The sequence below is a fragment of the Crocodylus siamensis genome, chromosome 4 (assembly GCF_052110815.1).
Source record: "Crocodylus siamensis isolate JL-2025a chromosome 4, ASM5211081v1, whole genome shotgun sequence".
NCBI classification, from domain to species: domain Eukaryota; kingdom Metazoa; phylum Chordata; order Crocodylia; family Crocodylidae; genus Crocodylus; species Crocodylus siamensis.
Genome location: NC_143398.1, coordinates 207,305,508 through 207,331,317, shown reverse-complemented (window position 1 = coordinate 207,331,317; position 25,810 = coordinate 207,305,508). Strand labels below are relative to the sequence as shown.

The window sequence follows — 25,810 nt, the reverse complement described above, 5'->3', positions numbered from 1 at the left end:
TGATTTTTAATGACTGTCCATATCCATATGAACATCAGGGTCTTCCATAGGGCCTCCCTGTTGATTGAATCCTTAGCCTTAGGCAGGTCAATGTAAAGCTCTTGATGTTGCTTGCAGTACTTCTTTTGCAACTGTCTAGCAACAAAAATCGTATCTATTGTACCTCTGAGTAGTGTGAAACCACCTTGGGACTGTTCTCAGCAAGGAAGATAAGCTGGTTGATGAGACTGGATGAGAATCTTCCCACCTATGGACAGGAGTGCAACACCATTATATAATGGATTGCAGGAATTATCTGCTTTCTTGAACATTGTTAATGATTTTGGCACCTCTCAGGTCAGCGGAAAACTGTTCAAGTTTCCAAAATAGCTTCTGTTGTTTATGCTGTGTTGGGGCAATTCAAATAGACATGACAGACCATATCAGAAGATCATTCATTCAGCAGTCAGCACCAGTCATAAGCACTGGTGATATGAATGTCACGATGCTCCCAGGCATGCACTATGATGTAATCAATCAGGTACTAGTGTTTTGAGTGGGAGTGCATCCACAATGTCTTCCATTTTTTGCTTTGTTGGAATAAGGAGCTTGTGATCATGAGGTCATATTCCATATGCTTACTCAGGAGAAAAGCTCCATTTCAATCCCCACCTCTTCATTTTCAAATTCTGTTCTATTCAATACCTCAAAGTTCCTGCTCACTTTATAGTACTAAAATCACCAGGAATTTTCTCATCTTATTGGGAGACAAATGGCAAGACTTGCTCAAGTTTCAAATATAATTTTTCTTTTTGTTTCATCTCTTGCCTCCTGCCGGAGTCCAAGCACTGATGACTGTTCCATGTTGTCTGCTGGTCAGTTGAAGACAAAGGATCATGAGATACTCACTGATGCCAACCAGACACTCCAGCATCTGAGTAACAGTCTTGGTCTTGGTACCAAAACCAACACCATGTCTGTCTTTTCCAGCTTTTCTGTTCCATAAAAAGTAGTAACCACCATCATGCAATGTAAGCTGCCAGTCTCCTATGCATCTGGTCTCAATAAGTGCAGCAATATCAATATCAAATTGTGCGATTCTCTGGCCACAAGTGCTGATTTTTCACTCCAGTTAGTAACTTTAAGGGGTGTCCATCAGGGTGCCAGTATTCCAAGTTACAAACTCCTTTACTTGATTTAGGCCTCAGGTAGAGTGATCCCACTGCATGCAGTTTTCCAGTCAGGTGATGAGAGAGGCTGTTTAGGGCACCTTTTCTAGCCCCTTTCACATGTAGGGTGAGCAGAGTAGATTCCAGTTAGGCTTGCTAAGTCATGACAGCAGCTCCCAAATTGTACCCCTGTCTTAATTCCAAGTAAAAAAACAATCATCACCCCCATGCAGGTGACTGAGAACTTCCAGTAATCACTAGCAGCAGCCCCCACTGCTATTCACCCATCACTGTAGGACCAGCTAGTAAAGGAAGACAGCTGTACGTGTCTTCTTTTAATGTGGAGATGCCTTTGCACATCAGCAACCACATGGTACTTAACAGGAAAGGGGTTAATCTGATTACAAGAAAAACCTAGATGACAAGAGGTTTCTTCCATTCCAGTACAGCCTTCATCTGCCTTCACAGCCATTGTGAAATGTGTGTGTGTGTGTGTGTGTGTGTGTGTGTCTACAGATACAGATATATAGATATCTATATAGATATCTACAGATATAGAGATATCTACCTATCTGTTTATCTATATTTATATGCCTGCTCTGCCATAGAGGACTTTTTTTACTTTTAGATAACAATTAGTCAGGAAACCTCGCCCTTGACTTTGTCACCTTGAGCAACCCTAGCAGGAGTACAAAATTTCACATGCTGTTGCTGGTCATTGGCAGCACACAAGCCACTCCACTATCTACGTGGAGATCCACGGGAGAGGGAAGCAAGTGTGAACAGACTCAGTTTTCTTGAGCTCAGAGATAGCAGTTGAGGAAAGAAAGTAAGAATGTGCACGGGCAGTGGTGTGTGGGGGGAGGGGCTTACCCTCTTCTCATGAACAATTGCAGGAGATAAGGACAATCTGACCTCATATGTCTTATGCCAGGCCTCTCGAACAAGCACAGAGAATAACATGAATCTCAGAGCAGATGCACAGAATTCATGTCAAGACACTATGCACAAGAGAGCCTTTAATCAGCGTGTTTGTAAAGATTTTCAAATTTGAAAGGCAGTCTTCAGTGTGCCATTGTTCCTCTCTGTATGCTGTGATCACAGGCACTTGCATGAACATTTTAGCAGAATACATTGCCAAGAAAATATTTTCCTGAGTGTAATTGTATTCTGTGAGGGCATTTGAAATCCTCCTTTATTATAATGTCTGTTGAAAGACTCCTGATAGCTGAGCTTTGATTGTGAAGGTGCATCTGACCTTGTGTTTTCAGTTTATTTTGTCAACAAAATGGAAGTATCAGTGTTCAGCCAGGCACTGCAAAATCTGTTAATGGGCATGAACTGTCAGTGCCAATGAGAAGAAATTGAGCAAACAGATAAGCACAACTGAACTCAGCAGAACAGGCAGCTTGATCAGAAAAGCACCTTTTACACTACATCAAACATGAATAATTTCTTCTCTGTTGCATTATTTTAGTTAAGTAATTGAAAAGCCTATTGATCTACTCAGGGCTTAAAATAACATTGGCTCAGTGGTAGTGCTGTGATTTGTGCAAAGATGTTTTGTTGCTGACTAGTATTTGAATGGGAGTGTCCTCTGCATCAGGCAGGGCTGTAATGGCATCGTGCCAGGAGCCCAAGGCTGCGGTTAATTAGTGGCTAATTTATCAAAAATAAGTCTGCTTCATATTTATTTGATCTCTTATCTGTTTTAATAGGAATTGCCCACTGTGTAAATTTGATAGCAGTAGAAATCTGGTTTGAACCAGCTTTCTTCTCCTGTTGTACTCCCATTACGCTGTACACATGCATTGTATAGTAGGTACCGGTTATAGTTGTTCCTTGGGCAGTTTGGGCACCACATCCCAACCTTAATCTGTTAATCTGGCCTTGTACAACATGCCCAAACAATTAGCTGTGTGACAACACTAAGTTATGTTAAGCAACTCAGAATCCATTTGTTCATTTTGAAACATGGCTCCTTTAATATCTTGACCTGAATTCATTTGTACCTGATGAGTGACCAGAGGCTTTTAAAGATAATTACTTGTCTGACTGTTTTGATTTCCACTTTCACCTACCAAGCAACTCAAAATCAAAAGGGTGAGCCATTTTTAACCTTTAATTAAAAGGATATAAATCTGGAGAAGTAGAGAACCTGCCTTTTAATAGACTGGAGGACAAAATGTGGTATTGTGTATATATTTCTAAATCTGCTGATATCTAGTTGAAAACTGTTCCCTTTGTTCTGTTGATAGAGTATGTTAAATCTTTGCAAATGTTTATTTCTTTTGTTGGTCCATTTCATGGAAGGGCTGCATAATCTTGTCTAGAGAAGTAATTCCATGCATCTCCTTCCTCTTAGACCTTCATCATTTCATTTGTGCTCTGTGGACCAGCTGGCTGCTCAGCTCAAACTGAATGTTTGTTGCTATCTTCTCATTTCCCAAGTTCTGATTCATGAACAGGGAAAGAAAATACATGAGATAGCAAGATCTGAAAAGAGAAGCCAGCTAATTCTTCTTCTCAGTAAGATCCAAAGAGCATCCATCCAGAGCAGAGCAGTTATGTGAAAGCAGCAGCAGCTGACTGAGCTGCCAGCCAGAAGGGATAAGAATTCGCACGCCAGTCCTTTAGATATTGGGTCTGTTATGATTAAATAACTTCATAGCTCAGGGGCCCATTGGCACGTCAGTGGCATAGACCCAGGCTTCTTGGGTTAATTTTGCTCTTAGAAAGAAACCTTCATTTCATATCCCTTTCAGATAAAGGTTTGGCAGTTCATCAAACCTTTGCTTGTCGGGTCTAACTGTGAGAATTTATCCCCCATATCACCTGTATGAAGTTAGCTAATAACAGAGGTATCTGCATGGATCGTTACAAATAAGTTGACAATCCAGTTAACATAAGGAGAGCTGAGATGAGAATCCCATTAAATTCTTATCATGGTAGAAAAGGTGGAGTCTTTATTTTCTCATGCTGTGGTGTCCCTCAGGAGTTGAGTGGAAGCCAGGGTAGTTTTGTAACTTATAGATCTAAATCAGAGATGTGTAGCATAAACTTTCATAGGATTGCTTCATCGTTACTTCATCCCAGCATCTAAAGAAGTAAGCACTCTGTTTGAGAAAGATTATGGCTACAAATCTCCAATTTGAGTTAGTCTGTAAGATGCACATTGGTGTGTGATAAATCTTAAGTTCTTGATGTTTGGAGATGGAGTAAATACAAAAATTCTTAGGAGAAAAGTGAAGGGAAGAAGAAGCCATTAATTGTTGATTAAAAATAACCTACATAGCTGTTGGACACACTTGTAGTAAATTTAAGTTACAATGTCATCAGCAGTCCTCTACATCATAACCCTTTTGTACAAACACACATATTGTTATAGTCATCTGTATGCTGTGGATCAGACACTGCTGCAAAATATCTTGATGCAATTTTGTCCCTTTGCTCTGCAATGAAGAGGGGAGCAGAAGAAATACCTGCTGAGATGGGGTAGAGGGATAGTCTAGTTCCATGCTTTGCTATCTCCTTCCTCACTGTGCAACAGCTGGTTGCTGCATTACAGCAACAATCTACTTTTTAGATTCCAAGAAAGTTTGGTAAGAACAGACTGGTTGAGAGAGTGTAGAGACAGCCCTTCTTTGCAATAGTCTTCCCTAAAAAAACAGCATAGATGCTGGCCAACACCAGGGCAGTGACATTAAACTTTCATTTCAGTTCTATGGTTTCTGCCTTCTGTGGATATAGTGGAGTCAAAAACATTTTATCTTGGAGTGAGCCAAATTTTCAGTGTTAGGCAGAGACTTGGAAGACTTCTGGAATGACAGACACACTTATGCTATGTTCCTCAGGTTTGCCATCAATCTCCATTTCTCTATGTCTCACTAGCTATGTCCTTACTCTTTCTCCATGGCGCTGTCTCATCTTCTCCCATACCAGAGGAAAAAGTATGGCACATCTTGCTCAAATTCCAGAGTAATTGTTTTTTCTTCCATGAGTTTTAGTAAAATAAGTAAATAAATCAATAAAGATGTGGGGAGGGGATTTGAGCTGCTCAGTCCAGAGCCCCAGACTACATCAGATGTTTCAGCATTGTTACACATGATCCGGGGGGCTGGGAGGAAGGGGGAGGGCACACTTTCATGGAGTGGGTCTGAGAGCCACCTCCATTTTGAAGTGTGGGGATTCTGATACACGAGATGTGAAGGCTGGCTAGAGCGTGCTAATTAGCATGCTCCAGCAGACTCAGTTAATCGGGATGTCTGTCTTGCTGGGATCATTTGACCTCAGCTGACTTCCTGCCCCTTGGGCAGGAGGCTGGACCCGATGATCCGGTGAGGTCCCTTCCAGCCCTAATGTCTATGAAAATCTATGAGTCTGCTCCAACGCACTGTAATTACAGCACATCAGAGCAGCCTCCCTGCATGTGTAAAGGCATCCTTTGTGAACACAGGACATTCATGAGAACAGCGAGATCTGGAATACCACAATTAGACCAAGAGAACTGCCACACTTCTAGCCCTTCTCTGTAAAGCGTTGACCCAGGTAAGGTTGTTCTTGGTCCATGCAAAAATCTTTGATTGCATTTCTCAAATCAGTAACCCTTTCTACCCTTCTTCCACCCCTTTCTCATTCTTCCCATCATCTTCTTTCCTCTACCTCTTCACACAAACAGGACAAATTAACAACTTTAACAAGTACTTATTTCTGTTCTCTCTTGCAGAACCTGGAAATGTTCCCACTAAAGTCAATGGGAGTGTAGTATTATCCTACAGACAATAGATGGCTCTATTACAGATAATTTTAAATACTGTTTTTCAGACTACACATTGAAATATTGAAGAAACTCTGTATTGTTGTAGTGGTGATAGTCAATCATTTAATTTTCAGCTCCCACAGCTCTAAATAAATAACCTCTGAAATTAGTCTAAGTCAGGGCTCGGCAACCTTTTAGGAGTGGCTGGCTGTTGCTGATTCAGCAGACAGCACTTGCCACTCTCCTCCCATCCCAGCCATGTTGCTGCCAACGTCCCCTGGTGCCGAATTGCTTTCTGGGCTGAATACAACTATTTGTGGGGCTGAATCCAGCCCATGGGCTGTAGGCAGTCAACCCCTGGTCTAAGTTTTTTTAAGTCACACATCCAAATACTGAGGCTATGACAACCAATTTATTTTAAAATGTGGAAGTTAGGTACCTTAGACTTTGAAAAATTTGATTTGTATGTGCAACCTTACTCACCTGAAATATCTTTAAATAATATATATAGGCTCGGCAGTGCTATGCTGGCTAGCACTACAGACAAAAAGGACTTGGGGTCATGGTTGACCACAAGATCAATGTGATGCTGCAGCTAATAAAGCGAGCAAAATGCTGGCTTGCATCCATAGATGCTTCTCAAGTAAATCCCAGGATGTCATTCTCCTGTTGTATTTGGCCTTGGTGAGGCCGTAGCTGGAGTACTGCATCCAGTTTTGGGCTCCACAATTCAGAAAGGATGTGGATAAGTTTGAGAGAGTGCAGAGGAGAGCCACGCGCATGATCAGAGGTCAGGAAAACAGACCTTATGATGAGAGGCTGAGAACTACGGGACTCTTCAACCTGGAAGAGTTGCGAGCAGGCTCAGTTGTGATCTGGTGGCCACCTACAAGGGCTTTATCAGGGGTGGTCACCAGGATCTGGGGGAACATCTGTTCACCAGAGCACCCCAGGGGATGACAAGGTCAAATGGTCACAAACTCCTCCGTGACCGTTTCAGGCTAGACGTAAGGAAGAACTTCTTTATAGCCTGAGCCCCCAAGGTTTGGAATAGACTGCCGCCGGCAGTGGTTCAAGCACCTACTTTGAACATCTTCAAGAGACATTTGGATGTTTATCTTGCTGGGATCCTATGACCCCTGCTGACTTCCTGCCCCTGGGGCAGGGGTGGACTTGATGATTTTCCAAGGTCCCTTCCAGCCCTAATGCCTATGAAATCTATGAAATCTGACTGAGGGTTCTTTTGTAAATTGTACCATAGACAACTTTTTCATTAACTTGTTGTTTTAGTTTCTTTGGTTTTTTGCATGTTTGTTTAACTGGCTGATAAATTTCCACTTCATCTTTGTAAGAGTTGGAGCGTTTTTAAGTTCCAAATGGGGCTCCTTCCCTACCTGAAAATTGTGTTAATGTTAATAGCATAGCACTCCCATCCCATACCTGCAAGAGCGCTGTTCCCTCTTTCCATTACTGAGTATGCAATGTATGCAGTCTTTATGCACCTATATCAAGATAATTATGGAAGTAAGTTTGCTTCTTAATGTATCAGGCATAGCCAGATCTGAGAAAGCTCCGATCTTTGGATGGAACTTGTTTCCCCATCTCTGATACACAGTAGATGAGTCATTTACTCTGTGAGATTGCTTTCAGTGCTCTTTGTGGCCTTTCTGTCTTCTAAATATTTTGGATTTTGTCAAAGGGCCATAATTATTCCTGGTGTGTCTTCAGTTATTTGACTTTGGTGGCATTACTACAGGGATGAATTTGGTCTAATGCATCTTAATGTAAATAGCAGCATAACTACTCTTGCAATTCTGGAGTGTCACATTTTTTATGTAAAAAAATGAAGTTGGATGAGGCAAGAGTAGCTTTACATATGATATAAAGTTTGAGTTTGATACTGCAATTAGAATTGAAATGACTACTGATGAAATAAGCAGAGCTGACTAAAGCTGTGTTTTGATATGCATTACAGTGTCACCTTGAATTACAAAGCTGGTATTACTGTGACATGCACATCTGCCATTGGCAGAACAAATTGCACAAAGCTAAGGCTATACAGGGTCTTTCCTACTAAAAGTAATAATGTGCTGAGTAGTGAAAGGAAAAATGTTCTGAGTTTCTTGCTTTAACTAGGAAACCGTTTCATTTTCTGATGTTTATTCCATAAACAGAAAAGACTGTAAAAATAAAACTGTATAGTGAAGTAATAAAATGTTGTCCTCTTTTAAAATGAAGAATATTGTAAGCTTTATGGAGCAGATGCATGATTTAACAGACAGGATCAGGGATAAAAAAAATAATATTTATTAGAAGAAAAAGGAAAAAAAAGTCCTGATATCCTAGAGCAGTGGTTTTCAACCTGAGGTCCATGGGCCCCTGAGGGTCCACAGATTATTTCTACAGAGCCCATGAAAGATGGCTATTATCAATCAGAAGTATGTGAATACCCACACTTACCATTCAAAGGAGTCTGTACTTCCATTAAAACATTTTTAGGGGTCCACAAATGAAAAAAGGTTGAAAAATTCTATCCTATAGCATTAAAACTAATCTGCTTAAACTTGTTTATTAGAAGTCATTGACTGCTTTTGACCAAAGGAGTCGTACAGTCATAAACTGTATAGATTGAAATGTATTATTTTTGCATATAAATATCTCCTGTTAATATATCTCCCATTCTGTTAGTCTATAAGGTTGCCTATACATGTGCATTGAGCTTGCTTCAGTGTGCTGTAATTACAGCATGTCAGAGCAGACTCAATCAAGTCTGCTGGAACATGGTAATTACTGACTCCAGTGTCACATGTATCAGCATCTCACTCTGAAAAATGGTGGCGGTGGCACTTTAACTAAAGCTTGTTCAATGAGCTTCAGTTAAAGCACCCTCACTACCATTTTTCAGCGCAGGGATGCTGATACATGCATGCCCTACACATCCCAGAGCACATGTATAAACACTAAGGGGCATATCTACCTTGCCTTCCCCCATTAATATAGACCACTGGTTTTCAACTTTCTTAAATTCCGGACATCTCTTAGGAAATACTAGCCCGTTGTTTTCCTTTCTTTTTTTTCCTGTGAAAAAATAATAGAGCAGTTTTTCTGTTGTAAAGAACTCAGAAAGACCAGAACCACTAAAAAAAAAAAAAAATTAAAACTATGGATTCCTTTTTGAAATTTCTGGATTTATCTTGTGAATCATGTTTGCACACCTAACACCTGGCATGCATCTTTGAAAACTCCTGGCGCTCTGGTATAGTGCCCAAAGACTGGAAGAAGGCCAACGTGGTGCCTATCTTCAAGAAAGGGAGGAAAGTGGATCCGACTAACTATAGGCCCATCAGCCTGACTTCTATCCTGGGGAAGATCTTAGAAAAGTTTATTAAAGAGGCCATCCTTAATGGACTGGCAGACTCCAACATCCTAAGGGATGGCCAGCTTGGGTTTGTTGTGGGTGAGTCTTGCTTGACCAATCTCATTTCCTTCTACGACCAGGTGATCTATCACCTGGACAAGGGAGAAGAGATTGATGTCATATAACTTGACTTCAAAAAGCCTGGTATCACATGATCACCTCTTGGCAAAACTGGCCAATTGTGGCCTTGGGTCCACCATGATCCGCTGCCTGGGAAATTGACTCCGTGGTCGGGGCCCAGAGGGTTGTAATTGATGACAGTCACCCATCATGGTGTCCTGTGACCAGTGAGGTCCCCCAAGGCTCTGTCCTTGGACCCAAAGTGTTCAACATCTTCATTAATGATGAGGACATTGGAATCAGGAGCGGACTGGCCAGGCTCACCGATGACACCAAACTTTGAGGAAAGCATCCATACCAGAAGACTGGTGGGTGATCCAGGCTGACCTGGACAGGCTCAGCAAATAGGTGGATGAGAACATGATGGTGTTTAATACCGAAAAATGCAAGATTCTCCACCTTGGGAAGAAAAACCAGCAGCATTCTTATAGGCTCGGCAGTGCTACGCTGGCTAGCACTACGGAAGAAAGAGACTTGGGGGTCATCATTGACTACAAGATGAACATGAGCCTGCAATGGGATGCTGCAGCTACTAAAGCGACCAAAACGCTGGCTTGCATCCATAGATGCTTCTCAAGCAAATCCCGGGACATCATTTTCCCCTTGTACTCGGCCTTGGTGAGGCCATAGCTGAAGTACTACATCCAGTTTTGGGCTCCACAGTTCAAAAAGGATGTGGATAAGCTTGAGAGAGTCCAGAGAAGAGCCACATGCATTATCAGAGGTCAGGAAAACAGACCTTACGACAACAGGCTGAGAGCCATGGGGCTCTTTCGCCTGGAAAAGCACAGGCTCAGGGTGAACTGATGGCCACCTTTAAGTTTATCAGGGGTGATCACCAGGATCTGGGGGAACATTTGTTCACCAGAGCACCCCAAGGGATAATGAGGTCAAACGGTCATAAACTACCGTGAGACCATTTGAGGCTGGACATAAGGAAGAATTTCTTTACTGTCCGAGCCCCCAAGGTCTGGAACAGCCTGCCATCGGAAGTGGTTCAAGCACCTACATTGAACACCTTCAAGAGCAAATTGGATGCTTGTCTTGCTGGGATCCTATGACCCCAGCTGACTTCCTGTCCTTTAGGTGGGGGGCTGGACTTGATGATCTTCCAAGGTCCCTTCCAGCCCTAATATCTATGAAATTCAGATTTGGAGATTTGGCCACCTTATCAGGCCAAATGTCCACTGAATCTAATAAGCAACCAAAGCTTTGCACAGCCCTGCTATCCAACCAACAACTGGAAAGAATATTGCTGAGGTTGGTCACCAGCTAAAATGAATTCTTGGAGTGTGTAAATTTGTCACAGTTCACACCCAACCGGTGGTTCAGTCCAGGAGAACAAAATATGAATGATTCTAAAGTCCTGTAGTCCTACATCTACAGTCCTAAATTTCTTTATTACAAACATTATAACCAGAGCAGATTGAAAGCTGCACAGTTGTTAGCTTGATTAAATGTGCCATCTAGTGGTAATGTAGTAATAGTTGCTTTAAAAAGACAAATGCAGTGATTTTTTTCTTCTTAGGCTAGGAATAGGTGTTGCATTGGCCTCTGGACCAGTGTACCTTTGTCTTGGAACAGAAATATCCCGGAATAGGCGTGTACACGCATCACCCTTCTAATAAGGGTTTAGTGAACAGCTGCATGCACTGCTATTTTTCTGTCATTAACTCAATGATGCAATCCTGGGATAACCATTCAAATGCATTTGTGCTGTCATGGGTTAAACTGTTAGTACTTCTTTAGGATTTATCCTGGGACAATGGACATGGATGTCTGAACAACTGCACTTTGTCCTGGGATAAAATTGTTTATCCTGGGACAAGTATGACATCTGTTTGTAGCTTTACAATATCACCTGTGGCAAAGGGTGCAAGGACTGGCACAAACTCTTGTTCCCCACTTTTTAATTTTCTCAATTTTGGTGTCAGATATTCAGAGGGAATCATCTGTGTTGCCAGAAGCTGTTTCCTCTATACACAGACTGTTGTTATTGGCCAGGAGTTTGTTACTGTAGGTTTAAACTTCACCACAAGTTTAAATCATCCATGGACTTCATTTTTGAGTATGTATAGTAGAGTTAACACTAAGGTTACAAAGGGACTTACATGATCAACAGCTACTATTGCCAAAAGCAATTTAACATCTCAAAAATACAGCTCAGCTGCTTTCTAATCTTGGAGCTGTCCAAGTTTCCATCAGTAAAATTCCCTAAATGCCTACATATCTGTCACTGGATATATACACAACTCCCCAAATCCTGAAGCCACTGAGCAGTTGAACTCCTACCCTTTGCAGGATTCTCAAGTAAGGTGTTCCCCTGCCTGTATCCCCTTTATGGCCAAATCATGAAGCATTCTCATAACATAGCTACTGGATTGACAGAAAACAGCCTACTTGGACAGAAAACAGCCAGGAATATGTGAGATACGGGGGAGAGAGGTTTAAGCCCTTTACTTGCGTGATTTGCAGGGTAGAGGAACAAGGTTTTAAACTGGCCTGTAGGGTATTTTGGGATGCATCTCCCAAGTTCTTCTACTGAAATATCAACAGTAGAGACAGAAAGCAAATGAACTTAAGTTTTATGAAGAAGTATTAGAAAAGACCACTTCAGAATACCTAGCAGCCCAGTGGTTATGGCACTCTCCAGAGAGCTGGGAGATCAAATTCTTGTTCTATATTCAGGGGCAAGAAGAGATTTGAACCTGGATCGCCCACATTCTAAGTATGTACTGTACTCTACAGGTTTTTTGCATAGAAAAGTAGACAATTGGCACCACCATCTTGTTTTGCAAGATAGGGCTGACCTGTCTTATATGTTTGTGTCTATGCACCTAACTGAGGGCTGAGGAATTCCACCGGATGGCACATGTCAGAGTTAGTCATTGCAGTGATGAGCAAAGTTGGTGGATTTAGCCCTTAATGCTTAGAAAATAAACCCTATTGCACACTGAATCCTATCAGATAGATGTAATTACTCCATATATCATAACTGCTGAAGTCTCATGTCATTTGGTCAGTTTGTGATTGCATGTGGAGATCAAGAAAATATTGACCTAGGCTTTATTGATAAAAAGACAGTAAAACCATTGCTAAATCTGTCAATAGTACTGACAAATTGCTGCATTAATGAATTTGTGATTTAGTAAATCACGTTACATTTTCAAATGCCATATAATTTCATGTTCATTATGAAGTGTTTTACACAACATATGGGTTATTCTGTTGTGTACTTTTTCACTATAATTAAACAATTTCCCTTCAGAGAGAAGGTAAAAAATGCCATTAGAAATGCTATTAAATCAACAAGATGAGTGGAATGATCACAGCATTGTGTTGTATTCAAATATAATCTGATTTTAGAGACCCTCCATTACAGAGAAATATGATTAAATAGGATTGAGAAGCTTCTCTTCCTTAATTTAATTGTTTCCCTATGATGGATGGGGAAAAGAAAAGAGAAGAAAGAAGCTAGGGAATAATATTGAGAATGGAAAACAGCTTTCCTTCAGGAATGTCCAGGCAAGAATAGATGAACCCACTTCCAGGTACTTACGAGGTTCAAAAAGGAAGAGACCATGCATCAGGAATTGTTCCTTTCTTCATATGATTAATGATAGAAGTTATTGTATTTACCTAAATCCATGACAACTTTAAATTTAATATGAACTGAATATTCATTTTCAGTTCTATACATTGAAAATTATATATTTGTTATAATTTACCTTGTATGGAATCTAATTACTGGAGGGTCGTCTTCATTTCTCCCACCGCTGTGACAGGGAAAGCAACTATTGGGATTGGGGCAGGTGGCCTGACCCTTACCTGTCTCCCTAGCCACTTGCTCCCTGCCCCTGCCCCGTCCCCACCCCCAGTTCCCGTGAATGCTTACCCTATGCAGTGGGTGTGACTGAGATTCTGGCCCTGGGCCTGGGTTGACACCACAGCTAGGACCAGAGCAGCTCTCCTGACACTGCATGGTCTCCACAGTGCCACTGTCCTCCAATGTTGCACTATGTACTGTATCTCCGGTACTCCCCCTGCTGCACACCTCCTCCCCCACCACACAAGCCACCTTGGCCCTGGCCTGGGTTAGACATCAGCTACCCTAGGCTCAGGTCAGTGTCAGGGCCAGAGTCAGAGCCACAGCAGCTGCCTGTTCCCAGCCAATACTCAAATAAAAAATGAGGGTTTCTTCCCCCCATGCTGAATGAGGAAAAAGCTCAACTTGGATTTGAGTAAATACAGGTAGATAATGAAGGTGATGTATTGATGATGTTTACCTCTGAAGATGTAAAGGGAAATACTTTGTCATTCCATTTCCGATACAGTTCACTTTTAAACAGTATCAGTCTGAAAACTGAATATATGTGTACATGAATATCATGTACTCAAGTGGTTGTCTACTTGATTTTAAAAGGCTCCTTTAAAAACAAGATGTAATTATTTTTCTATCCCTCTCTCCTTTAGGGTATTAAACACAACACTCTTTGAAATGTATGAAGCTCTGGGCAATTTTCCTGCCATGTGGATCTTGAACATAATGCTCCTGATTCTTCAAATTCTGCACTGCTTGTGGTCTTATCTAATTTTAAAGGCAGCCTATAAAGTGATTGCAAAAGGCAAGGTAAGGGAATACAGTGTTGTGTGACATCTCATAGTAAATGTTTTGATTTTAAATGTTTTCAAAATTAGTACATCACACTTACTTCTTTTGTTCTTCTGACACACACTACAGACTTGAGGACCAAGCACTGTACTGTAATACTCTTTTTTCTTCCTGTAGCTCCGTGTACTTTATAACCAAAATATTAGGTATGTGACTGATTTTGCCTTATTTTTAAGGACTGATTACATTGTGATCCATGCTTTCTTTTTTTAAGAACAGGTATGTTGTATCCTGTAAGAGCCATGTAAATAGCTGTTCTTCATTCTGCCAGCTGTTTTTCTTCCTGTTCTAAAATGTTTCATAGAGAGTAGTATTTGCCTCCAAAGTGGCAACGGCAATAACATCAACAGAAACCTGTGACCATTTGCTCTTGATTAATGGCAAAGCTGTGGGCTGAATTTCTTAAGTCTACTAACAGGTGCATTTGGACACAATGCATGTCTGTATTGGCATGTCTCAGGAGTCCAACAGATAACAAGATCAGAATGCTGAAATACATAGTCTGTGGGCTCAGTCTTGCTATGCTCCAATGTAGCAAATCACTTGAGTACTTTAAGCATGTGAGTAGGCCCACTGAAAATAAATGTAATTGTTTTGATTTGATTTTTTTTCTTTTTACCGCTAAATTTCTTAACAAGATCATGCTCTGCACTTTGCTGGATTGAGTCTGGAGTCAGCTATTAAAAATGAGTGCAGTCATGGTCTCTGCTTTGCCTGAGGTCCACATTTGAGTCACCTCTGCTTTAGGAATTCTGAGCCTTAGCCATCTTCTTTTAAATTAAAGCAGTGACTTCACAACATCATTCCTGTGATTCTTTCTTATTCTGCTTCCTTATCATTTCCCTTGTGCTGTCCTGGAAGGCTGGGAAGTGGAACCCTTTGCATGTAAGTTTCTCTGGATATGCTTTGCAAAAGACTCATGCTGTGCAAATCTGTGCTCTTCTATTGTCCTATGTCCTTCCTCCTTGTTTCTTCTTGCTACTCCTGCTTATTGCTTAGGCTTTAAGGGCTCCTGTACACACGTGTGGAACCTGCTCCGACGCACCGGGAATCCAGCGCGTTGGAGCAGACTCGATTAATCGATTAATTGAGTCTGCTGGAGCATGGAAATTGGCATACTCCAGCAGCCTTCCATGTTATATGCATCAGTGTCCCCGCACATCTCCACACTGAAAAAATGGCGGTGGAGCACTTTGAAATAAAACACGTTCAATGAGCTTTAGTTCAAACCACTCTGCCTCCATTTTTTCAGCGCAGGGACATGTAGGAATGCTGATACATGTGACATGTGGGTGCTTTTAATTAGCACAGCTTGCTAATTAAAGCACTGGATGCAACATCCCACTGCACATGTAAAAATGCCCTAAATGTTTAGAAAAGACTGTTTTCAATTCTGGGTTTGTGCAGGACACTGACTAACAAAGGAATACAGTGCTTCCTGAGCAAGTTTCCAGATAGCAAAAAAGCTGGGAGGGCTTACAACCATTTTGGAGAACTGGATTCAAATTCAATAGAGTCTTGATAAATTAGAGAACTGGGCTGCAGACCACAGAATGAAATTCAACAAAAACAAAGCCAAAGAGGAAAAACCAAATGCACAAATACAGAACAGGATTTACTGGCTGCCAGTGGCACTGCCAAGAAGGGTCATAAACCCAACATGAGACAACAGTTCTACAGCCTCAAAAGCAGCAAATGCAGTTTGGAGCTGCATCAACAGAAGTTTTGTATGCAAGATACAGGAGGTGGTGATAGTACCACTTTAATTGGGTACTGGATAAACCTCTCATGGAGTCAGAGGCAAAATACAAAGATGATAAAGGGACTGGAATGCCCTGAGCTAAATTTAACACACATTTTGTTGTATAAAAATGGTTTGCTGTCTTTGTCATATAAATGACTCCTGGAGTCATTTTTTTAGGATGCACAGAGCTTGACATAGAACAATTAGGTGGTATGCATATATGTGAAGTTTGAACAATCAAATGCCGTATACCACTTTCGATTAATAGCACCATATCCTATCATTAACACTGGGGAGGGCAATTTAGAATCTTGATTTTTGCTTAATAGTTTCAGGGGAGTGACAATTACTGATGTTGACTTAGAACCTTAGCCCTAAAAGCTCACAGATTCAGAGAACTTTAGGCCAGAAGAGATCATTAGATTGTCTAGCCCAGTGGTGTTCAAAGTATAGCCAACAGGCCAGAGCAGAGTTATTCAGCCTGTGGGGCTCCCCGTGAGTCCAGGAATTTGGTGGCAGTGTTAATTGCAACAGCCCTGGAACCCGGTGGCAATTAATACTGCCACCACTCCCTTGCCACTACATTTTTGGACTCAAGGGCTAAATGACATGGTCCTGAATGCCAGATTGAGCTAGTACATGGGACCAGCTCATGGCAAGCCTCAGTGCACAGGGTCTAACCTAATGCACAGCCCCAGATGTAATGCACGGAATTAGTCTGCAGCCCTGGATTTGGTTTGGCGGATTGGCTGCACCCCACTCATCCAGCCCACATGCTGCAAAGGCTGAGCACCACTGTTCTAGTCTGATCTCTTCATAGATTTTGTAGACATTAGGGCTGAAAGAGACCTTGAAGATCATCAAGTCCAGCCCCCTGCCCCAAGGACAGGAAGTCAGCTAGGGTCAAAGGACCCCAGCAAGATAAGCATTCAAACATTTTTTGAATAAGTCCAGAGTAGGTGCCTGCACCACTTCTGGTCTATTCCAGGTCTTGGGGGCTTAGACAGTAAAGAAATGTTTTCTTATGTCCAGCCTAAAATGGTCTTGTAGGAGTTTATGACCATTGGTCCTTGTTTTTCCTTGGGGTGCTCTAGTGAACAGACGTTCTCCCAGATCCTGATGTACTTATAAGCAGCCACCAGGTCCCCCCTGAGCCTGCGTTTTTCCAGACTGAAGAGTCCCATGGCTCTCAGCCTCTTCTCATAGGGTCTATTCTCTTGCCCTCTGATCATGTGTGTGGCTCTCCTCTGGACTTTCTCAAGCTTCTTGATATCCTTTTTGAATTGTGGAGCCCAGAATTGGATGCAGTACGCCAGCTGCGGCCTCACCAAGGCCAATTACAGTGGAAGGACGATATTCTGCGATTTACTTAAGAAGCATGTATAGATGCAAGCCAGGGGTTTGTTTGCTTTACCAGCTGCAACATTGCATTGATGGCTCATGTTCATCTTGTGGTCAGTCATGACCCCCCAAGTCTCTTTCCACAGTGGTGCCAGCAAGCGTAGCACTGCCAAGCCTATAAGCATGCTGCGGGTTTTTTTTCCCCCGAGGTGGAGTACCTTGCATTTATCAGTATTGAACATCATCAGGTTTGTGTCCACCCACTTACTAAGCTTATTCAAGTGAGCCTGGATCACTAGCCTGTCCTCAGGTGTGGATGCTGTGCCCCAAAGTTTAGTGTCATCGACAAACTTAGCCAGTGCGCTTCTGGCACCAATGTCCATCCACATAGTTGATAAAGATGTTGAAGAGAACTGGTCCAAGGACAGACCTTTGGGGGACTAGTTATGGAGTACCATAATAACTCACTGCCATTGGCCACTACTCTGTGGGTCCAACCTCAGAGCCAGTTTCCCAGACATCAGACTGGTGTAGCCAAGACCACAGTTGCCCAATTTTTCCATGAGGTCATGGGACACCAGATGGGGTGCTTTTTTAAAGTCCCAGTATATGACATCAATCTCTTCTCCCTTGTCCAGGTGATACGTCACCTAGCCATAGAAGGGGATGAGATTGGTCAGGCAAGACCTACCCGCAACAAACCCATGCTGGCTATCCCTCAGGATATTGCCCTCAGCCAGCTTGTCCAGAAGGGTCTCCTTGATAATTTCTCAAGAATCTTACCAGGGATTGGCTTGTAGTTCCTGGGATCTGCTTTCCACCCTTTCTTGAAGATGGGTACCGCATTGGCCTTCTTCCAGTCTTCTGGTACTTCACCTGAGTGCCACAAATTTTCGAAGATTTTTGCCAATGGTTGGGTTATGACACCTCCTAGCTCTTTGAGTACCCTAGGGTGTAATCTGTCAGGACCAGCTGACTTGAAGGTGTCCAGCCTCTCATGGTGATCCTTTACTAGATCAACACTGATGCTGCTTATAAATACACCCTCACCCTGGCCATCCTGTGTCTGGCCTGCCTACAGACCTGGCACTGCCCATCAGGTCTACAGGGTGAAAAGGCTGGGCACCACTGTCACAAGCAAGCCATTAGATCTCATGTACCTGAAGCTGGAAGTTTGCTGCTGGTAGTATCTTAATGAGACTTGCAATGTGGAAACACTTTATGTACAGGAACTTACCTAAAGAGTTACCTATAGTAAAGCACTAACAATCTTGCCACTGTCCTTGCAAGGACCTGAGGCCTAACCTTGTGTGACATAGAGTTAAGTCCTTCTGGAAACCTTGTTTCATAGTTTGTGCCAGGAAATGCGGCATCCCTGGAGACAGTCTGGGTGAGGCAGCTGGCATACACATGTTTTTAAAAAAATATTCTGCCTTCCAAAAACAAGGTGCCCCTCTTATTTGTGGGCATGTTGTATTGTGAGAGAGTATAGTGACTTTTTGTAAGTACTTCAACCATAAACACCCCTTTGGATGGAACTGCCCATAATACATTTTTTAACTGAAGCTGCTAAAATAGAGAATTAAAATTCTGATGACAGCAAAAGTCCAGTGTCCTTAGCATCAGAACTACAGCACTGCTAGACACTGGCAAAAGGGAACTATTCTTATTATCATTTACTTTGGAACTACAATATATATTGTGTTATTCTTCTCCAATTAAGAAACCTCCTTGATTGTGAGGATGGTGGTTGTACTGAGACAGTTAAGAGGGGACACTTGGGACAGATCCTTAGGGCTGCTTCTAAAATATAAAATAATCTCCATAGGAATTAAGCGTGTACAGTTGAGTTTCCCACCCTAGGGCTCTTTAAATGTTTTACAGAACACACTTTTGGGGGGGGTTTTATTCCCTACAATTGACTTTATCATTGTGAATGAATTTGCATGCCAGTATTTCTAGTTCTGTGAGACAGACAGCACAGCATGGATAGCGTAGTAATACACAGAGAGAATGGGAACAAACAGAAGGAAAATCACTTGTTGGATTCTAGCTCTCTTCCCATTAGTGCATCCTGATTCTGCTTCATGCACTTTGACTGATTTTTATGCTGGCTCTGCCTTTCTTCCTGTCCTAGAACAAAGTACGGAAGGCATCTAGTAATTTGTCATTTACAGTGCTCTATTTTAGTTTGTCTTCTTTCTTATCGCCACCACATTTCACAATGGATCAATCCATTTGAGTAGCATATGTAGGAGGGGAGAGTGGGAGAGGAACTTCTGAAGGGATTACTAGGAGATAAACCTAGAACTAATAATAATGCCCAGTTCTTGAATATCACGATATTACCTATCAACCTCAAAGGGCTTTGCAAAAGAAAGAATAATTTCTCTGTTTTATAGGCAGGATAGTGAGGGATTGTAAGAGAGCTGTGAACCATGCCCAGCTGTGAATAGACTGCTTCTATTCACTGAAGCGAACAGCCTCCTTAAAAAGCAAAATTTAAGATAAATATTCAATTCATCTTTATAAGTCTTAAGCCAACTAGGTTGTGGAAAAGTCTCTCAGGAAAACCAATAGGAATTACTTCATGAGGGACATATGACTTAAGACTGGACAAAGCATTAGAAAATTTTTCAGGGGACAGGGGAGCATTAGCAGGGAGATAGATTGGGTTGACCAAAAGGATCCGATTTTTCCTTCAGTCTATACACAAATACCTGTGCACTCACTTTCAAAACGAACACCTCTGTGCCCACTAGGTTCAGACTTTCATGAGGGTAATGTGTTACCTGCATAGATACTTACCGGTGTTTGAAATGCATCTAAACAAGTAACTGCAGAAACGCATAGTAGACTGTGGGGCCCATTGTACAGTTCAGTTTCAACAGTCTCTGACTTCTCTGATATTGGTTTGAACAACTGAAGGTTTTTTCAAGCTGCAGGATTTTCATGGGTAATATCTTTTATTGGACCAACTGTATAGTTTGGATAAAGTTAGACAAACTTTAGAATGCAAGGTGTTCTTCATCAGGTCACACAAGTTTTTTCTTTACTTTGTCATATCAACAGCATGCTTCTTCTCGCACATTCTGCAGGTAGTAAAGGATGAACGAAGTGACGTTGAGTCAAGTTCAGATGAGGAAGATTCAGTACCTCGTTCAAAGACCCCACAGAGCCTTACCGCCACAAATGGGACCGGTGGCACCAATGGGACAAATGGGTATCTTACCAGTGGCACTTGTTCAGAGGAACATTAATCCTTGCATTTAATCCTGATACATAAACAACGTGAACTGTTTGCTACTGGAAGTAAATAATAAGTTGTAAATGCATTTTCTTCATATATCTCAGCATCAGAAAAAAAAACTTAGGAGTATCAAAGCATTCTGATAGTGCACTGCCATATTTCCTGTTTGTGAATGAAGACGACACCCCATTCTATATATGTAGGCATGCTGTATGTATATGTAATTGGCACAAAGGGAGCAGTATTTTCATTTGTACTGTCTTTGAATATTATTTATTTTGTAGATGTTTTTGGGACTTATGGACAAAAGGGAATTTCCGCATTCTGGCTTCTTGGATTTTTGGTGGTGGAGATCAATATGCCAAGATATCTTCTGTCCACTGCTATTGTTCTTCCTTAGTCTCCTATGAGTAGTAGTCTGCTCGATTTGTCACCTCCCAGTAACATATGACACAGCTTTACGGATTCTAGTTCTTCTTCAAATCTTTTGCTCTTTGGGTTTTTAAGTCCTGGTTTTGAAATTGCCCATAACATCCCAATGGCCATTTTCCCAACAAAGTTTTAAAACTGGGGGGGGGGTTCAAGTAGTCTCTAATGCTTAATCCATAATTCACAGAGGAGTAGCAGGGCTGCTTATGGGGCAGCATCAACAGCTGCAAGCACTTCCTCTCAAAACATATTTTTGCACTTCCCCAAAGGCAGTACCTGAGGCTGCTGCCCCAGTTGCTCCTTTTCAGTTATGCTACTGATAATTCGAACAAATCCATGATAATTGCAGGATATTATTTTAGCGTGGTACCAAATTCAAAACCAGTGGTTAATTGCATTTGAGTAACTTGATTACTTCTGCAGATGCCCAAAATACATTTGTCAATAGCTATGTATGACAAAACTCAGACTTGCAGATTAGTTCTTCCTTGCAAGTCTGACCTCTATGGATTTCAGCTTCTTACATAGATTTCATGCCAAGCGATATTTGCTCAGGTGAGCCATTGTGAAGCCTAGAGTTCACTCCTGAATTTTAGTATTTGTTTCTGCAAGTTTGGAAGGAAAAAGCAGTGACAATTTAAAACAGTAGCCAAAAGTTCATTGCTTCACCAGACAGGAGGCAGTCAATATCTTGTTCTCATCACAGCTTTCTTATTAGACATTTGTGGAGGGAAAGCAGCATGTTTTGCATTATCAGGAAAAAAAATTATTTTAAACACATGAAAACATAAGCAAAATTCCCCTGCCAATTCATAGGAGACTTTCAGGGCTCATGAATATTTGTATTAAACTTAGAAGTAAAGCTTAGAAATGGCTATAAGATAATTTGGCTCTCCTGTGTAATTTTAAGTTGTATGGGTGGGGTGTAAACTGCTCCCAAAGGAGCCCATATGAGGAACACTTGAAATACACTATTTCTCGTCTTTCTATATGAGCTTACTCAGTTTCTAGGAAAACCTTGAGAGAAGTGTTGCTAAGAGGACCACTTTACTCCTCTGTTTAGCAACAGCACTTCCAGAAACAGGAAAGGTTTCTGGGAAACAGTACTCTATGCAACCTGCTCTTTGGCAGTATTGTGTATGGAAGCAATGTGCTTATAGACCAAAGACATTAGTAAAAAGATAAGGAGGAGTGAACTAGCAAAAGGAAAGTGTTGATAGGAGCGATGAAAGCATCCTCAGCAAGAATACTGAGAGGCAAACAGGTTGTTTCCTCACACCTATGCAAGCATCAAAACACAGATGGTTTTTCAGACCCTACAGTATTTTTAATGGCTTTGTTACTTATGAATTGTATTAGAGAAAGCTTCAGTGACACTTTTTTTGAGACGCTGATATTTGTCCAGTTCCAGCAAGTGTTTGTTCTGGTTCTTGAACGTCTACGGAGCCATCATGGACGAGAGCCCTAGTATGTTAACCAAAAATGTGCAGAAAATAAAGGGAAGGGACATGTACACTGACTCCATGTTGACCCCAGGAGCACAGCTGAGAAGCAAACCCTGTCAACTTAACTGTAGCTTAGTGTGTGTCAAAGATTGGAAATGAGGCAATGTAACCACATGCTAATGAATATGCCTAAGAGTGGTATTCAGCATTTGACCCTAAGGAAACTACATTACTTCATTTCCAGGATTCAGTGGCACTCCTTGACTTGGTGTGGAGGCAGCATAGATGTGCCTGAGGTCCTGAAGAAGAATGGTGCTTTAGTGGTGCTGTCTGCTACAAAGTGGTGGTACTTCACAGAGGAGTGCCACCACTCCACAAGAAAAATGGAAGCTAATAAGGCATGAGAATAAAAGTAGAAATGCTAGAAGTCTCTGAAGAAAATACCCTGTATATGAGGGCTGAAGTGGCAAGTGTTGTAATCATCTATTTTGAGACTACATGGAGAGATTTTCAAACAAGACTATCTTCCTAGGATGAAGTGATTTAAATTTTTACCTCCTGAAATTTTACCTGACAAGATGATCAGTAAGAAAAACTGCCAACCTGATGTACAACAAAGTAGATGGCTTCCTCTGTTACGTTTATTTTTGTATAAGGGAAACAGTTTAAGTTAGTGTGTCCCAAAACGGTTTTGGGAATTGATGAAACCTCTGCAAGTTCCAAAATGCTGACAAATAGCTTTCGCGTTATCTTAAGGATGCAGTCTTCGTTTAAAATAATTGTGTACATTGTACATAGCTTCTTAATATCTGGAACAGACTAGTTACAATTAGAGTTCTCTGTGTAATCAGAGAGCAGGCATCACAGTCTGGCCTTTACCTCAGATATACCCATGCATCTTCTTTGCCTTCCCCTCTTGTGGTATTGGATACTGAGTCCTATTAACAGAATGAAATAGGCTTTAATGAAGGTGCACCTTGAAATGAGGAAAGATGGGAGTCTGAGAGTGGGCCATTGGAAAAATAGGGATGGGGGATTAAGAACCATCAAGAACTTTACTATTCACTGCTGAACCATAGCTAAACTTTCAGTCTCTAGTATTTTTAGAGAACTGAAAATTGAGCAATTTTCTCCTACCCTAAGCAGAATGAACCAAAGGCATTTTGTGTTGGGTCATTACTTCACCCAATAAAAGCCAAAATAGTTTTGGTTCAGCCTTTTCTGAGGGGCACACTAGTGTGCCACACATTTAAAATTTTCTTTACTGGAACCCGGCTTTATGCCTCTAGAAGCTTTGTAGTGGGGATGGAATGCTTTTGGGGTGGCTGTTAAATATTTTTTAGGCAATCATGTATACAATAAACTTATGCTTTGTGAATAAAGTTAATTGAATTATAAATGGTTCATACAGCTCAGTATAATTGCGAAGGATTGGAAGGTTCTGTATGTCAATCGCTGTCACAGTACCATTACGTTCGCTCAGAAATGCGAGTATGTATGTTTCAATCAATGAGTATTTTCAAGATTTTTGTGTCTTAGTAGGCTTTATTCCAATTTAGACTAATTTCATTTTCTCTGCTCCCTTCTTGTAGTACAGTAGGAGACAGTGGTGAGATGTGTAAGTAGATAAATGAAAAGCAATGTGTAGACTTTTTAGCAAATAGTAAGAATTGTCTTCTATTTCTAATCTGCCCTGCTGTAAAGTAAGCGTAGATTCACTTCTCTCCATGTACTCTCTTTTCAGTATTGACATGCAGCAAAGCAGGAAAGTACATGGTTTTCTTTAAAAAAAACAAAACTAAGTGTTATAGAGAATGCAAAAAATATATGTAATCAGAGAGGGTTGGGTGGTTTTCAATTCTTCTTAAACTTGGTCAAAGTTAAGGAGAGAAAGGTAAAAAATACCAACAAGTGACACAAGTTGTTCTCTTATTGTCATGATGTAGATTTGTTTGCTTGTTTGTTTTTTGCTATGATTTATTTCATTTAATCTTTCTAACAGCTAGAATGGGTCATAGCTTCCTTCTCTAGACATTGAGATGCATTTTCCAGCCTGGTATCCAGTCTTTGTGACCAGTCAGCATAAGTACTGTTGCCAAAACCCCTTTTCATGTGCATGTGTGCACCCCAACTGTGTGCACAAATATTTAGCTTACTTTCAAGTAATTCTTGTGCTAAACTTGAATTCTCATGAGCGACAGAAAATCACTATATGTCCATGATCACAAGACTATGACAAAAAATAAAGATTGCTCTGCAACCAAATGTCACTGATAATCAATTCAATGTCTCTGGTTAGACACTCAAAATAAATGATACAGAATATTCTTGTTGGAAGTCTAATGTCTGTTTTGTTCATTTCTCTTAACCGCACATCATTACTGCGACATCCTGTAATTCTCAAAGAAAATTGGTCAGTTGGTTTTTTACTATTGATATTTTTAATTCTTTTTGCTGTAGTTCATTCCTTACATATTTCCACTTATCTACTACTTGTGACATTTGCTGCACAAGGATTAGCTAACCATTGCACCCTCTGTTGTAATATGCATCAAAATAGGCCCAACCTCATGATTTTCTGTAAATTACAGTTGCCTTGAACCCACAAAGCAAAACAAGTTTATATTATGTGTTTTGAGTGCATGGTTTAGATTCAGGACCTAATGGGAACTTTACTAAGAGAGCCTATTTTTTGAGCGTTCATTGAAGTTTGGAAAAATGACATACTTGTACAGCCTTTAAACAGTAAGGATTTCTGATTGTAGTTGCAATGAAAACACAGTATTTGAGTGTCCACACTGAGTTCTCAGTGTCTGAAGAACAGGGTTGCTTTTTCCTCCCCTTTTTTTTTTAAATTAGCTCCAATTTCAGTAAAGGAAGATGTACTGTGAAAAGGTATATTGGAATGTTGTCAACCTAGGATTTCAATGATCAGAGAAACTCTAAACCAAAATGATTTCTAATATTCTATAGATCTTTATATCATTAAAGATCTATGAAACAAAACTTAAACATTCTGGTTTCCATAAAGCTTTGAGCCTTTTCACTTGAGCCTATAATTCATTAGCTTTACTTTGACGCATGTTTGCTCTCATGCTACTTTGCATGCTGTTTTCCTGCTGTGAGCCAGGGTGGGCCAGCTAACACAATTTCACCTGTGTTTTCATGACAATTCTGTGCTTAAGCAACTCTCAGAAATACAGTGATGTGTTAGCTACTTAGAATTATTTTTATGTATCAATATTGTGCCGAATTTTGGGGAGTTATTTTGTGTTTTACTTGTTTTGGAGGGGGGTGGTTCTTTCTAATATGGGAAATTATAATTATCCCTCATTCCTAAAACCAGTCAATATTGTGGATTATTCTAATTTGGAGACACATAATAAACATAAGTATTAGGAATGTAATGTTAGTTTCTGTCTCTGTTCTGTGAAAGGAAACAGCATTTTCTTGTGTCCATGACAACATTCCTTAGATCAAAGGG

General features: G+C 41.0%; 1 protein-coding gene across 1 annotated transcript in view; it reads left to right on the top strand.

Annotated features, from left to right (window-relative positions):
• CERS6 (ceramide synthase 6) overlaps positions 1-24,657 on the top strand; it is a 225,696-nt gene extending 201,039 nt beyond the window's left edge. Inside the window, exons 9-10 of the mRNA XM_090045547.1 lie at positions 13,919-14,075; positions 20,301-24,657. Of these exons, the coding sequence (XP_089901673.1) occupies positions 13,919-14,075; positions 20,301-20,462 (319 nt within the window). The 3' untranslated portion in view covers positions 20,463-24,657. The remainder of the gene's footprint in view (positions 1-13,918; positions 14,076-20,300) is intronic.
• The last annotated feature ends 1,153 nt before the right edge of the window (positions 24,658-25,810 follow it).